This window comes from Lissotriton vulgaris, chromosome 2_1 (assembly GCF_964263255.1).
Source record: "Lissotriton vulgaris chromosome 2_1, aLisVul1.2, whole genome shotgun sequence".
Classification (NCBI taxonomy): domain Eukaryota; kingdom Metazoa; phylum Chordata; class Amphibia; order Caudata; family Salamandridae; genus Lissotriton; species Lissotriton vulgaris.
This window is the reverse complement of record NC_141687.1, coordinates 1,550,564,699-1,550,578,638: the sequence shown is the minus strand read 5'-3', so window position 1 is coordinate 1,550,578,638 and position 13,940 is coordinate 1,550,564,699. Positions and strand designations below refer to the sequence as shown.

General features: G+C 44.0%; 1 protein-coding gene across 1 annotated transcript in view; it reads right to left on the bottom strand.

The window, feature by feature from the left end:
• LMLN (leishmanolysin like peptidase) overlaps positions 1-13,940 on the bottom strand; it is a 427,804-nt gene that overhangs the window by 75,325 nt on the left and 338,539 nt on the right. Inside the window, exon 13 of the mRNA XM_086957429.1 lies at positions 12,163-12,295. Within this exon, the coding sequence (XP_086813555.1) occupies positions 12,163-12,295 (133 nt within the window). The remainder of the gene's footprint in view (positions 1-12,162; positions 12,296-13,940) is intronic.

Sequence of the window (13,940 nt, the reverse complement as noted above, 5' to 3'; positions counted from 1 at the left end):
CCGCCCTGGCCCAGGTTTCCTGGAACATGCAGATCTCATGTTGTCCTATAAATGACCCCCATTCTGGGCTGTCCAGTTTGGAGGTGAGTCCTGCTATGTTCCAAGAAAGAAACTGTAGCCTGGGAGGACCTGTGCAGATTTCTGGGATGAGGAGCTGGGCAACTTGCCTCGCAGCGTAACCTGGGGGCAGTGGGTTAATCACCTCCAACCCTGCCGTCTGTAGGCCATTACTGATGACAGGGTGGCCAGCTAGGTTAGCTAGGGGGTTTGCGGTCACTCACATTTGATGTTTGGATGCCTGTGTGCTCTCCAAGGGTTGGTCGGAAAGTATTTGGATGGCTGGTTTCTAATCCACTCTCTCCCACCACCTGGACCACAGCCTCTTTCCCTTTCTGATTTTGATACCCATGCCTCTGAGTGGGCTGCCCCTGCTGTGTTAAACCACCCAAGGACTCCCCTTGCAGGTCAGAGCTCCCTTATGGGTGCCCCATACGTGCCAGCCAATCTACCGATTCTAAAGGGTCGAATCTATTAGAGAGTGGTAGATTACAGAGTAGTGGACTGGCTCGGTTCTATCCCAGAGTAGTGAGTTGCTTAGTCTGGTTCAACATTCCCCTCTCATAGCCAGCCTGCCTTCTATTAAATGGGTTAAATCCTGGGGATAAAAATAGCCCAGTGGGAGAGACCCTATGCCACCATCCACCCTTCGAAGTTTCCCGTCTAGGAGTGCTTGTACAAGCGTTGGGGTTCTGAAGTTAATTACAACGCAGTCCCCTGGGACATCTTTTGGTCTCCAGCCCACCCATCCCACCCTGCGTGTCATAAGTATTTCACCTGCATTCTTGTAGGTGAATTGTCGGTGCTTGGCCAACCAAAATATGCATTTATTTTTGAGTGCCGATGAGATTCCTTTGAACCCTCATTTAGCTCTGGGACACCAGTTAAAATGATTACGTATGATGTTGAGGCCGATGGGAGATTGATAACTGGTAAGACTGGCCTTGCTTCATTACTTTCTTCTCACGGGGCAAAGTTCGCACCACCTCTGACTAATTGCCAGTGGGAAGTATTCACGAACCGGTGACCTTGCTGTGTGTGAGCTACGATTTCTCCCTGCCTCGGGCCTTGAGTTTGTCCCTGGCAGTCAGTACTATCAACTATCCTTAGCCTAGCTAGGCTACTCAGCCGTTTACTTATTCCCTCTAGGCTATTGCGTTTTTGAATTAAGTTGGGGGTCGTGTTACTTGTCACTGTGAATTCCAGCTTGGTGATGGAAGAGGCTGTCTGTAATTTCCAATGATTTACAGACTCATTCCCCCTTAAGATTGCCTCAGTCTTACCAACCCTGCTTTAAACCAATAACGCAAGCTTGTCTACCCACTCCATCAAGTTAATAAGTTCGTCCTTTACAATGTCCCTCACTTGGGCCTGCAGATCCATCAACAATTTATGTATCCAAGTTGGTTGCTGAATGCTTTCTTGCGAGGAAGCTCCCGTCTTAAACTCTTCAGAGTCATCAATCGCCACATGTTCTGCGGGACACTTCTTCCATTTGGTCCAAGCGTTTGTTGTAAGTTTGTGTTTTCGAGCTGGACCTGGGTGAGAAGCCTCAGGGTGCTGCTGAAGCTGGGTGACTCGTGATCCAATGTGCATGTCTTTGGGTGAGGTATAGGCGAGTCTGGGGCCAAAACGGCTGGGGAGCTTGGGGCATTCGGGCTAAGGAGGGGAACAGCTAGATTTATGGTCAGAGATAGACACCTTTCAGTCAGTTCAATTTCCGTGGCCACTGCTCCTAGTGCCCTCTGATGCAAAAACCACAGTTGATGGACAGAATGCAGAACAATGTCATACATTCACCCCAGTACATAGATCTGGGCCTAAATCCATCGTTTTTTTGCACTCCACACCACCCCAGTTCAGACATGGCCATATGCAAATCAGTCTGACCCTGTGCCTCATGGGAATAGTCCAGCCCGAACTGCCAAGCCATGCCTTCCCTGGACCGGAAACAAGCTTCCGAGGACCGGTTTCTGGCATTCCAGCCATCTTCAGCCCGGCTTGCTTGAATCCAATAGTGTGGAGAGCATGGGTCTCACGTCTGAGCATACCCATACCACTCGGGTGACAAATGCAAAAACCACAGTTGATGGACAGAATGCAGAACAATGTCATACATTCACCCCAGTTCAGCGATCTGGGCCTAAATCCATCTTTTTTTGCACTCCACACCACCCCAGTTCAGACATGGCCATATGAAAATCAGTCTGACCCTGTGCCTCATGGGAACAGTCCAGCCCGAACTGCCAAGCCATGCCTTCCCTGGACCGGAAACAAGCTTCCGAGGACCGGTTTCTGGCATTCCAGCCGTCTTCAGCCCGGCTTGCTTGAATCCAGTGGTGTGGAGAGCATGGGACTCAGGTCTGAGCATACCCATCCCACTCAGGGTGACAAATGCAAAAGCCAGTTCGGGCTGGACTGTTCCCATGAGGCACAGGGTCAGACTGATTTGCATATAGCCATGTCCGAACTGGGGTGGCAGAGTGGGCTAAAGAACGGTGATGGATTAAACTCAGATCTTTTGACTGGGTGTGAGTGTTTGATTGATTCAGATGCTCCGTCCATCACCACCCCCTTTTGTACCGCTTTTGGCCGCCATAAGTGTGGCAGGGTATGCTCAGACTTGAGTCCCTTGCTCACTTTCCCACTGGTTTCAAGCAAGCCGGGCTGAAGACGGCTAGAATGCCAGAAACCGATCCTCGGAAGCTTGTTTCCGGTACAGGGAAGACATGGCTTGGCAGTTTGGGCTGGACTGTTCCCATCACCACCCCCTTTTGTACCGCCCTAGTGCCCTCTGAAGCATCCTATCAATTGAATTTTGCTGACTGGGCGTTGTAGTTTGTGGGGGTTGTAATTTTTTTTCCCTACGCAGTTGAGCTTTCCCATGTTTACAAGTGGCACTTTGAGTAATCTTGTAGACTTTTAGCCATGATCGGTCCACTCACTAGGCCCTACTATAAGTGCCCAACCTCAGCCAGAAAGAAATCGGAGAGGTGAAAAAGCCGGTCTTGGGCAGGATTGCGATCAATTTCCAGGGGACAGGAGGAGCTTATAGGTACTTCGATGACAACAGAGCTCTTTGGAACAAAAACAAAAATAAAAAGGAATAAAAACCCTGACCCCAACTCCAAGGATCTGCAATACCAGCCTTAGGGGGGTGGCCCAGACCAGCCCAGCCTCCTCTGGGCTCTGGCAGGCACAGACAGGCCCGCCCTTGGCCTGGCATGCCCGCGCGTGTCCCGCGCTGCAGTGGCCTGGATCCGATTTATGCGCCTCCTGGCGTGGAAAGTGTGTGCGTGCTTCAGCGCCTCCTGGCGTGAGCTGTCTGGGGGATGAAGTCCCCCAGTGGTGGCAGGCAAGCAAAGTCGGCAAACTGCATTAGCGGGCTCCCGCACAGCGTGGGCCCGGATCCGATTATATGCGCCTCCTGGCGTGGAAAGTCTGTGCGTGTTTCAGCGCCTCCTTGCACGTGGCTGTCTAGGGAATTAAGTCCCCCGGTGATGGCAGGCAGGGAAGGGCGGCAAACAGCGTTAGCGGGCTCCCGGATCCGATTATATGCGCCTGCTAGCGCAGAAAGTGCGTGCGTGCTTCAGCGCCTCCTGTAAAGCATAACCCTAGTGTGCTAACGCCAATTTCTTCTCACAACCTTCCACGCCAGAAGCATGGAGCCACGAAAAATGCTGATATCAACATAGTCAATGAATTCTTTAACCCAGCAGCCACATAGAACACCATCCAGCCCTCCAGGGAACTCTGCGAAACCTCTCAGACTACTTCTACAGCAAGACCCCCATCATCTACAGCAACTTCGACCTCCAACCTACTGCCCTCAACCTCAACAGCCTCAACCAACTCACACCAGTGGAACGATCACCACCCGGTCTCCAGGCACCACGCAGACAACCTCAGTCATCATGTCTTCCGTCCACTCCGTGGCACCCACCAACCTCTGTCCCCACCGTCTCTTCAACCTCAGAAGCAAAGTAATCAGCACGGAACTCACCAGCATAATCAATACATCCATCTCCACAGCGGACTTCTCGGACAGCTGGAAACATGAAGAAGTCAGACCCTTCCTAGAGGAACCATCTGCCGACCCCAGCAAACTAAAACACGATCAACTGAACTCTCTACACCCGGCCAAGGCACTCAAGAAGGCCATCAGCTCTCTGAATATTTGGAACAAAAACACCTACAATGACTTCTCCGAATCAGGATTCTGTACCAACCACAGCACAGAGACCGTGCTGATCGCCGCCACAGATCACATCAGAACCCTCCTGGACTGCAGAGATACCGTGGCCCTGATCCTCCTTGACCTCTCTGCTGAGTTCAACACTGTTTCCCACCACATCCTCAACAACAGACTCCACAACATCAGCATACAACAAAACACACTCAAGTAGATTGCCTCCTTCCTTACAGGACGTACTCAGAGCAACCAACAGCCACCCTTCACCTCTAAACCCAACAACTACTTTGTGTTATCATATCCTCGGTTTCTTCAATTATCTCCACCTATTCATTTTTGGCTGTTGCTTTTAGGTGGGATTGGTCCCAGTGTATTCCCCTGGGACTTTGGTATTACTTTGGTTACCTGAATCTTTCAAAATCAATACCTTCATTTAGGCTAAAAGCCTTTGTTCTACTAAATTCTTTTAAACAAGTGTGCTGTAGTGGTAGCACGGTTGTCTTGACCGTACCTTCACTTGAACCTACCTACCTCGAGCCCACAGGACTCGACCACTACGCACTACAGCTCGGGTGACTCCCACCTTTATGTGCAATGTTTAACAACACTAGACAATTTCTTTATCTTTCTTTCAGATTTTAATTCGACACAAAGAAAAAACTTCTCATAATATTTCATCAATAACTTGCCTATTACATATGTACATCAAATCATATAATTCCCAATACACAGGGTACATTCTAATCAAAGAATTCAATCAATTCACGTACACAATTTGTGATTCAGAGATTTTGTTTCTGGACGTACAAATAAAATTAGAATTGTCCAAGATTCGCACCACGGTTTTTAGAAAAGACACTGATGTCAACAACGCACTCCAGTTTCAAAGTTTTCACCCCCCTAGTTTGAAGAAGAATCTTCCTTTCTCACAGTTCATGAGACTGAAAAGAATTTGTTCAGAGACCACTGATCTCGAACTACATCTTGGAATACAACAACAGAATTATAGGGAAAGGGGATACCCCCAAGAAGTACTGGATCAAGCGAAAACCCATATCCTAGCGCAGGATCGTAATAATCTGTTCAAACAGAAACCCAAAGTAAAAACAGAGAGACATGTGTTTGTGTCTAAATTTTGTACAAGCACGCAAAAAATAAAAAACATCATCAACCGTCACTGGGGGCTTCTAGAAAATGAAACAGATTTCCAAGGCATTTTTCGATTAAAACAGTTGTTTGCATTTACCAGATCAAAAAATCTGAAGGAGATATTGAAATTCTCATCAAAACAGAAACAACAAACTTCGTACAAAGGAATGAAGAAGTGTTCTAATTGCGTACACTGTAACAAAGTAATTGTAGGAGCAAATCTACATCATCCACATACAGGAAAAGACATCAAGTTATTTCATAATTCTGATTGTAACTCGATGAACCAGATTAACTACATTAAATGCCCATGCGGAAAACTATAGGTAGGGAAGACAGTAAGGAAATTGAAATTAAGGATCTTCGAACATAAAAGTACCATTAGGACCCAAAACACTAAGAGCAGTTTAGCCACGCACTGGATGGACGAGAGAGACATTATCGCACAATTGCAGTTCTCAGTGTAAGAGCAAGTGCAACTCTTTGAAGGTACGGATTTCACCAGATCACTCCTTCAAAGAGAAATATATTGGATAAAAAGGCTAGGTACCCAAGAACCTAAGGGGTTGAATGAACGCATAGATTTTGCGTGCTTTCTGTAATGATGGCTAATGAAAGTTCTCTGTACCTGTAAATGCGTGTAATGCTAAATATATGTATCACACTGTTATTTGTAATATCCAAAACCCACCTTCTTTATCTTATTTTATTCTGTCACACTAACTCCCACTTGCTTTGACTGCTTTTGGAATTTATGTTTGTCGGGAGGGGTATTGTTTATAAAGTTTCTTATGTTCATAAAAATAAAAAAAGGGGATATCATCCGTTTGACTTGTCACGGAGTGATGTTCGTGGTAGGCTTAGTGGTAGATTGCTTATGGTGTTTTTATTGACAACGGTAGATTCGTAATCAATTTTCTGACTAGACAGTGTTTATGGGCACGTACTTGGGATACACTCAGAGGTTTTTCCGATTCGAAAGATGACTTTGATTGCATTAGAGACGGAGTACAGTTTCCCTTTCCAAGATGGCGCGGAGGTTGATGTTCTTAAATAGACCGGGAGAGTAGAGTTCCCGGTAAGACGCGTTCTGGGCGGATGCCGGTGTACTTAGGATACAGATGAGTAGCAGCGGAAGGAATTGAACGATACGGCTGAATCCACTCAGAAGGTACGAATGCGCTTGAAGGTGTTCGCCAATGTTTCGGTTAGATTTGCAAGCATAAGATTAACGAGTTTGACGGCGGATTCTGTGTTCACAGAGTTGGTCAAAGTTTGATTGCGAAAGTAGCTGGAAGGACAGAGCCGGTTGTTTTGTATTGTATTGTATTGTAACTAGATTTATAATGCGCACAGCTACCCACATGGGGTCTCCCGGCGCAGCAGAAAGGTAGTAGTGAAAGGGTCAGGCAATCGTCACTGAGGAAAAAGCAAGGCTTTAAGCTTTTTACGAAATTTTGTAAGGGAAGGCTCAAGTTTTAGTGGGGCAGGAAGAGAATTCCACAGTTTAGGGGCAAGACAAGAGAAGGAACGACCACCCATTCTCGCCAGTTTGAAACGTGGAATCGAGAAGTTCCCTTGAGACGAGGATCTGAGAAAGCGGGGAGGAGAGTAAGGTTGGACGAGAGATTGGAGGTAGGCTGGGGCTAGCCCCTGCTTGATCTTATGCATGAAGCAGAGGGCCTTGAACTTGATTCTGTTTTCTATGCAGAGCCAGTGCAGATCCTTAAGATAAGGGGAGATGGGGGATCTCCAAGGAACTTTGCAAAGTAGACAGGCGGCCGAGTTCTGGACAAGCTGGAGTTTCCTTTGAGACTCCGCCGTAGCTCCAAGGTAAAGTATGTTACCGTAGTCCAGGTGCGAGATGACTAAAGCCTGGACTACAGTACGCCTTGTCGAGTCCGGGAGCATCCAGAGGATTTTACGAAGCCACCCTAGAATGGAAAAACAGGTGGCTGCCACTTTGACTACTTGGTGCCGCATAGTTAGTGACTCATCCAAAACACAGCCAAAACACAGCCAAGATTCCGTACCTGTGTAACATGCAGGGGTAGTGGGCCCATTTCTGGTGGCCAATGTTGAGGGCCCCAGAGGTGTTTGTGTTTGCCTAGGATGACTACCTCCGTCTTGTCTCCGTTCAATTTTAGGAGATTGGCCTGCATCCACTCCGCCACTCGGCTAAGCCCTAGTTTGAGAGCAGACGGGGCACACGCCTTAGCCGGAGAAAGAGAGAAAATGATTTGAGTGTCGTCTGCGTATGAGTAAAGGGAAAGACCAAAGTCTTCCACAATGCTTGCCAGGGGCCTCACATAGATGTTAAAGAGCATAGGGCTCAGTGAGGACCCCTGGGGCACCCCATGCGCTGACGATCGAACAGAGGAGGTAGAGTTAGAAGAAAAAACCTGGAATGAGCAACCTCTCAGACAGGAAGAGATCCAGGCCAATGCAGAGCCAGTCACCCCGGCAGTCTTCAATGTATTCAAAAGAACATGGTGTGAAACCGTGTCAAATTGTACGGTCTACACATCTGAATAGTTTTAGGTAAGAATGGAGAGTTACATTGCCAACATAATTCGATAGAAAGCATTTGAGAAGCAAAATATTAAGAAGCTTTTTTGTGCTTTTAGTTGGAAGTAGTCCAGTTCATCGTGGGATGACGTAAGCAATGATTTCTTATGTATTTCACTTTTCACGGATTGGTGTGGTGAAGGGTTTCAAACGTTTTCATTTATTTTAAAGGTGGTTTAATATTGTGTATACAGATGGTACCATACAACATCGAGTTTTAGCATATTTTTATGACTTGTATAATCTCTAGTTGGATATGATGCTGAAAACTGTTTATACATTATTTTTGTAGATTCACAAGGCTCCTGATGAAGGGCCAACCTTCGGCCTGAAATGCATTGAGTCTATAATGGACAACTGAAGGAATTAATTGAATTCTTTGATTAGAGTGTACCCTGTGTGTTGGGAATTATATGATTTGATGTACATATGTAATATGCAAATTATTGATGAAATATTATGAGAAAAGTTTTTTCTTTGTGTCGAATTAAAATCTGAAAGAAAGATAGAGAAATTGTCTAGTGTTGTTAAACATTGCACATAAAGGTGGGAGTCACCCGAGCTATAGTGCGTAGTGGTAGAGTCCTGTGGGCTCGAGGTAGGTAGGCATAACTAAAGCATTAACATCTATAATTTCTTCACTTGCAAAAGAAAGCTAGAAACTGAATAACCCAGGGCTTCGGAAACCAGGAGCTATTCCAATGGACTGATAGTAGGAAAGCCCTAACAAGAAAAAATATATCAAGGTCAGGAAGATACTTATACTCCCAAGTAGAAAATAATCTCCATTCTAACAGGAAGTTTGGGATATTGTGTCCTTAGGGGAAAGACTGTGAATGACTACGTTTTAGGGGCACCGAAACTGGACAAGCAATAGGGGATGAATTGTACCATGCCATTTTTGATGAAAACCCAACAAAGGTACTGACCAGTTTTCGAAATGCATTTCACTAATGTCTACGGTGGTCAAATTAACAAAAGAAAATGGACATTACAAATATAGCCTCAAACTTGGAACGTTTTCATTCAATTCTCAAAAATGGACATAGAAGAATACAATTCAGGGCATAACAAATAAGACTGTATAAAATCTGCCCTACTTGGGCTAGTGAACAAATAATATTCATGTCTAAATTATATTTATTTGGAAAAATAATTACAGTAAAAATGTGTATATAAAAACGTCTGGTGTCAGACTCACTATTATATTACATAAAGGCAATTACAGAAAAATCCTTCTTAATCATGATGGGTTGAATGTGTGAAACGATAAAGGTACAAACTACGAGTTGTTGTAAAGAACAATATCTTAATCTATTTATGAGCTAATGAAAGTATTTTCCAGGGTAATTAACTTCTCCATTCAACTTGCCATAATATTCAGCTTTTTGATCACTTTGTGAAAGTTTAACTACAGCTGGATAAGACTGGAGGTGTAGAGAAGCAAAAGGGGAACACAACCCTTTAGTACCAAATCTTCCTACTTAAAAGTTTAACGTACTTCTTTAGGGCTAATTGTCCAGAACACATGCCGATTTACCCTCTTTTTAACCCTAGTTAGAATCTGTAAAATATCAACACCTTTTGTAGAGAAGCCAAGAATCAGATTCCAACATTCAATTATTAGAATCTGGCTACAATCATCTATCCACTTTGATTAACTAACTTAATTAGAAATAGCCATATCCACTTAATTCACAAAATAAAATCAGAGAATGGTATGCAGCAAATATAAAATGCACCCCTGGTTCAAGCAATACTTTTCTGAAGTAACTGGAAAACTGGGTATAAAAAACAATTGTTGTGGATTATACAATTTTTCTTTAAGCTCCAAACCTTTTCTGGTTGATGAGCAGATCATTCAATGCTGCTTTTATATTTGCCCATTTCGTTCTGCCAATCAACAGAGGAAACTTTGAGCCACTGTGTCACAAATCATTACATGTTCCTACTTTTGAATCCGGATCACATTAAACTGCTATTATTGGGCTTTCACCCCATTTTTGGGCTATCCTTTGCACTATAATTTTCAGATTTGTTTTCTTAGCACATACTGCTGGTTTTTTATATATCCTGTTAATGCTCACAGAGAACTTTTTTTTCTATTTTCGTTTATCTATTTTCTTTTGCTGCCAAGTCTTAAGCTGTCTTTCTCGAATTTAGACAAAGGCTTCATGAGGCTACGCTCACTTTAGATGTCAGACAACCATTGGAAAAGGACAAAACTATTTTAATGAAGTATGCCAAAAAGCAGTGACGCAACTTATAGAAAAGACAAAAATGACTTCACAAAAAATTAAGTTCTTCCATTTTTTATGGACTTCCAAAATGGACCTCTCCATGACAACGCATTAAGCCATTGTGACGGACTGGCTCATGCTCTAACTGAGAAAACTGAAGTATGGGATCACATTGAGTGATTCATATATCATTTAATAACCCCTTCGGTGCTCATGACGGAGTGGTTCCGTCATGAGCGCCGGTTGAGCTGTGCGAATGACAGAACCACTCCGTCATGGCCCCGCCCGCTCAATAGAACCTTCAGCACAGCGCGAAAATTTGCGCCGCGCTAAAGAGGTAAAGCACCAACATAGTATTTGTTTCAAGAAGGAATGTAGCAATTGTAAGGACCGCCATTTTAAATGTTTTCTTTCATACAGATGATTTGTTTGTAAATTCACGAGAACAAGAGCTGCCCCAGATGAAGTGCCATTTCATCCCAAAATGCACCATGGATGGGAAACGTATGTTAAACGGATAATTGAAAATGGATTCACCGATACTACAACAAAAACATTAACTGAATATGAACAATAAAATCAAAGAGGATCAATTGTTTTAGTTAATAGAGGGATCAAAAGATAACTTTTCTGAATATTGACAACACAGAGGTAATAAATCGGCACACAAGGGGACACTGACAAGTGCAAGTCAGTGCATATGTTCACTCATTTGAAGAGTTCTGGACTCAGCTGCTAATTCGTTAGTTCAAACAAAGGCACAATACATTAGAACAATCAAGAGTGCAATCGACGGGACCATATAAATTACAGCCACACTCAAATTTGTGTTTGATGTCGCTAATATGGATTAAAGGTGTGCATACAATAGTATGCGTTCCTGCAAATTATGCTGTATTAAGTGCGTTCGCTTAGCATGAGAGCACCAGGCCTGAAAAGCATGCATTGAAATAAATGGGAGTGTTCTTGCTTTATTTATGCAAGAGGAGGGACTTTGTGGCTATGTGGGAAGCATTCGCTCCAAAATACACTTGTAATTAGGCTTCCGTTCCTTGCTAATGAGGTACAAAGATAACAAGAAAAAATATTTACGAAATATTTCAAATTAAAAAATACTTTCAGCATGAGGATGCAAACAAAGAATTAAAAGCAAATAAGTCCCTACCTCCCCCACTGAATTACTAAGAAGAGGCATGTGTATAAAGTGCCCTAAATAGTGAGGGGACAGAGAAAGAAACTGATTGCTGTGAGGCACACTGTCTGTTGGGCACCTCAACGAAGACCTTCTGTTCTGCAGATGTGAAGGTATATTGCAAGGCTCAGCAATAAACGGAATTATAAATAAAGTAATACAACAAGGCAAATAGGGAGATTTAAACGTATTGGTTAGGAATGTAAGATGAGCAATGTTGGGGCTATATATTTTGTATTCACCCTAATAATATTAGTTATCACAAGGGTATTCATATTTATGATAAATCTTTCTCATGTGATTTATAATATTAGCACATAATAAGCAATGACAACTATAAAAAATACCAATGTCTGTTTGTGTACTGACTCTGGGGTCCAGGTCAGGGCCATTTATACGAACCCATTTTACAGTCATTAACTATCTAACAGGTCTGTAAGACTCTAAGCATCCCTTAATTTCTGCAAACACAACTGAGAGAAGGACATGGGAAGGAACCAGTTTTCCTTTTCTTCATAAAGTTAGCAGTCACCTCAGAGTGCTAGGGAAATCTATGGGGTATAATACCCACCACACGACATATGTTTTAACATTTTTATATACATAATATTCCTGCCCTTTTTGTGCTAGTGGAAGAAGAATCAAACTAAATGTTATATTCAACATTTTAATTTCAGAAGTTAAAGTATGGTCTTGGGCATTTGAAAAATAAAATAAAAACAATCAATGGGAGAAATTTTTGTCAAGCTACCATATCTAAATACCTGATATTCCTGTGGTAAATGTTTGGAAAACCTCTGCAAGTTGCATACAGCTACTGCTCGTTGGTCCTGCCTGCAAGTTAACTGTAATGGATTGCTCCTCAATGTGTCACAATAAGGAATCACCAATTTTTTCCTGTAAAGAAAGAGGTTTCAAAATAATATTAGCTTTAATCGAAAAGGCTACGGTAAATTATTTTTAAAGAACCCAGCTGTTTTCGGCTTACGATGAGTCAGACATAGAAAGGCAATTTCTTTCAACAGTTTACATCACTTTATTCTTACCAGTGAACTACTAGTCACGGACAATTTTATGTTATGGGTCGTTGTTAAGAGCACTATCACCCATACATTTTTCCTGGCTCGGAGCTGGTGTGCCTAGCCATGCCTAGGGTAGTTAGGTTATCTGAAAAGCTAGGTCTTCAGCTTCTTGCAGAATTTAAGAAGAGAGCATGAGGCTCTGATGCGGAATGAGAGGTCATTCCAGAACACCCGTCCTCCTGTTCTGTGTATGTATGCGACTAGGCATTCTGCGGTGCGGAGGTGAACGGCTGGTTTGGTCAAAGGAAATTCAACTGTTCAGGTAGGTGGGGGTAGTTGTGTGGTGCCTTGAACGTGTGTGTGTAGAGTTTGAATGGAGAACGCATGTGTATTGAGAGCCATTGAGCTTCTGGAGGTGCAGTGTTAGGAGAGTTCTGGGTGGGAGGTTGGGAGGATTCTGGCTGCTGAGATCTGGATGGGTTGTAGTCTTCTGGTGAACTGCTTTGTAATCCCGGTGTAGAGGGTGCTCCTGTAGTCCAACTTGCTGGTGACTAAGGTGTGAGTGACTGATTTTCTTGTGTTGCTAAGGAGTCATCTGAAGATCTTCAACACATCAGGCTGTGGAAGCAGAATGCAGGGACGGCGTTGACTTGTGTGTTCATGTCCAATTTGATGATGATTCCAAGGTTCGTGGGTGCTGGGGGTGGGTCCAAGTTCTGCCGGCCAACAGTTAAGTCCAATGGCAAGATGTTCTTGCCAAAGATCAAATTTCCACACTTCTGTCTTGTCGGTAGGGAGCTTGAGACAGTTTGCTTTCATCCAGTTGCTGACTCTGGTCATGCAGAATATGAGTTGTGTGTTGTCAGCCTAGGAGAGGAGGTTGCTATTGTATGAGCAGGTGACATTGGCCATAAAGATCATGTATGCATTGAAGAGGATGGGGCTGAGCGATGAAAAATTAGATACTCCATAGATGAGTTTATGGGCGTCTGAGAAGTAAGGTGTCATGCTGACAGCTTGTGTTCTATCTGTTAAGAATGAGCGGATCCAGCAGAGGGTGGGTCCTTGGATAACAATCTTGTACAGGCACCTAATGAGGATGGGGTGAGAGACAGTGTCAAATGCTGCAGATAGCAGCCCTCATTCTCCTTGACCTGTTTCTTTTCTGTCAAGAATCATGCAGATGTACCGTGGCGAGGACAAGTGCTGTTTCTGTAGTGTGGGTAATCTGGACTGTGGGGTGGGTGTTATGGTCGATGAGGTCTGTTGATTAGTTTCTCTAGGACTTTGGCTAGGTAGGGTAGGAGGGAAGTCTGTAGTTGGAGACCATGGCGGATTCAGAAGATGGTTTCCTGAACAGGGGCGTGACAGTGGCATGTTTCCAGGTATGTGGGCGAGTCGATGGAGGCATTGAGGGTGGGTTTTAGTGCTTTGCTGATCGTCAGGAGTCCTTTGGTGAAGGCAATTGGGGACAAGGGTGAGATGGAGCCCTCCTAGTGGATGGTCTTCATGCTAACGGC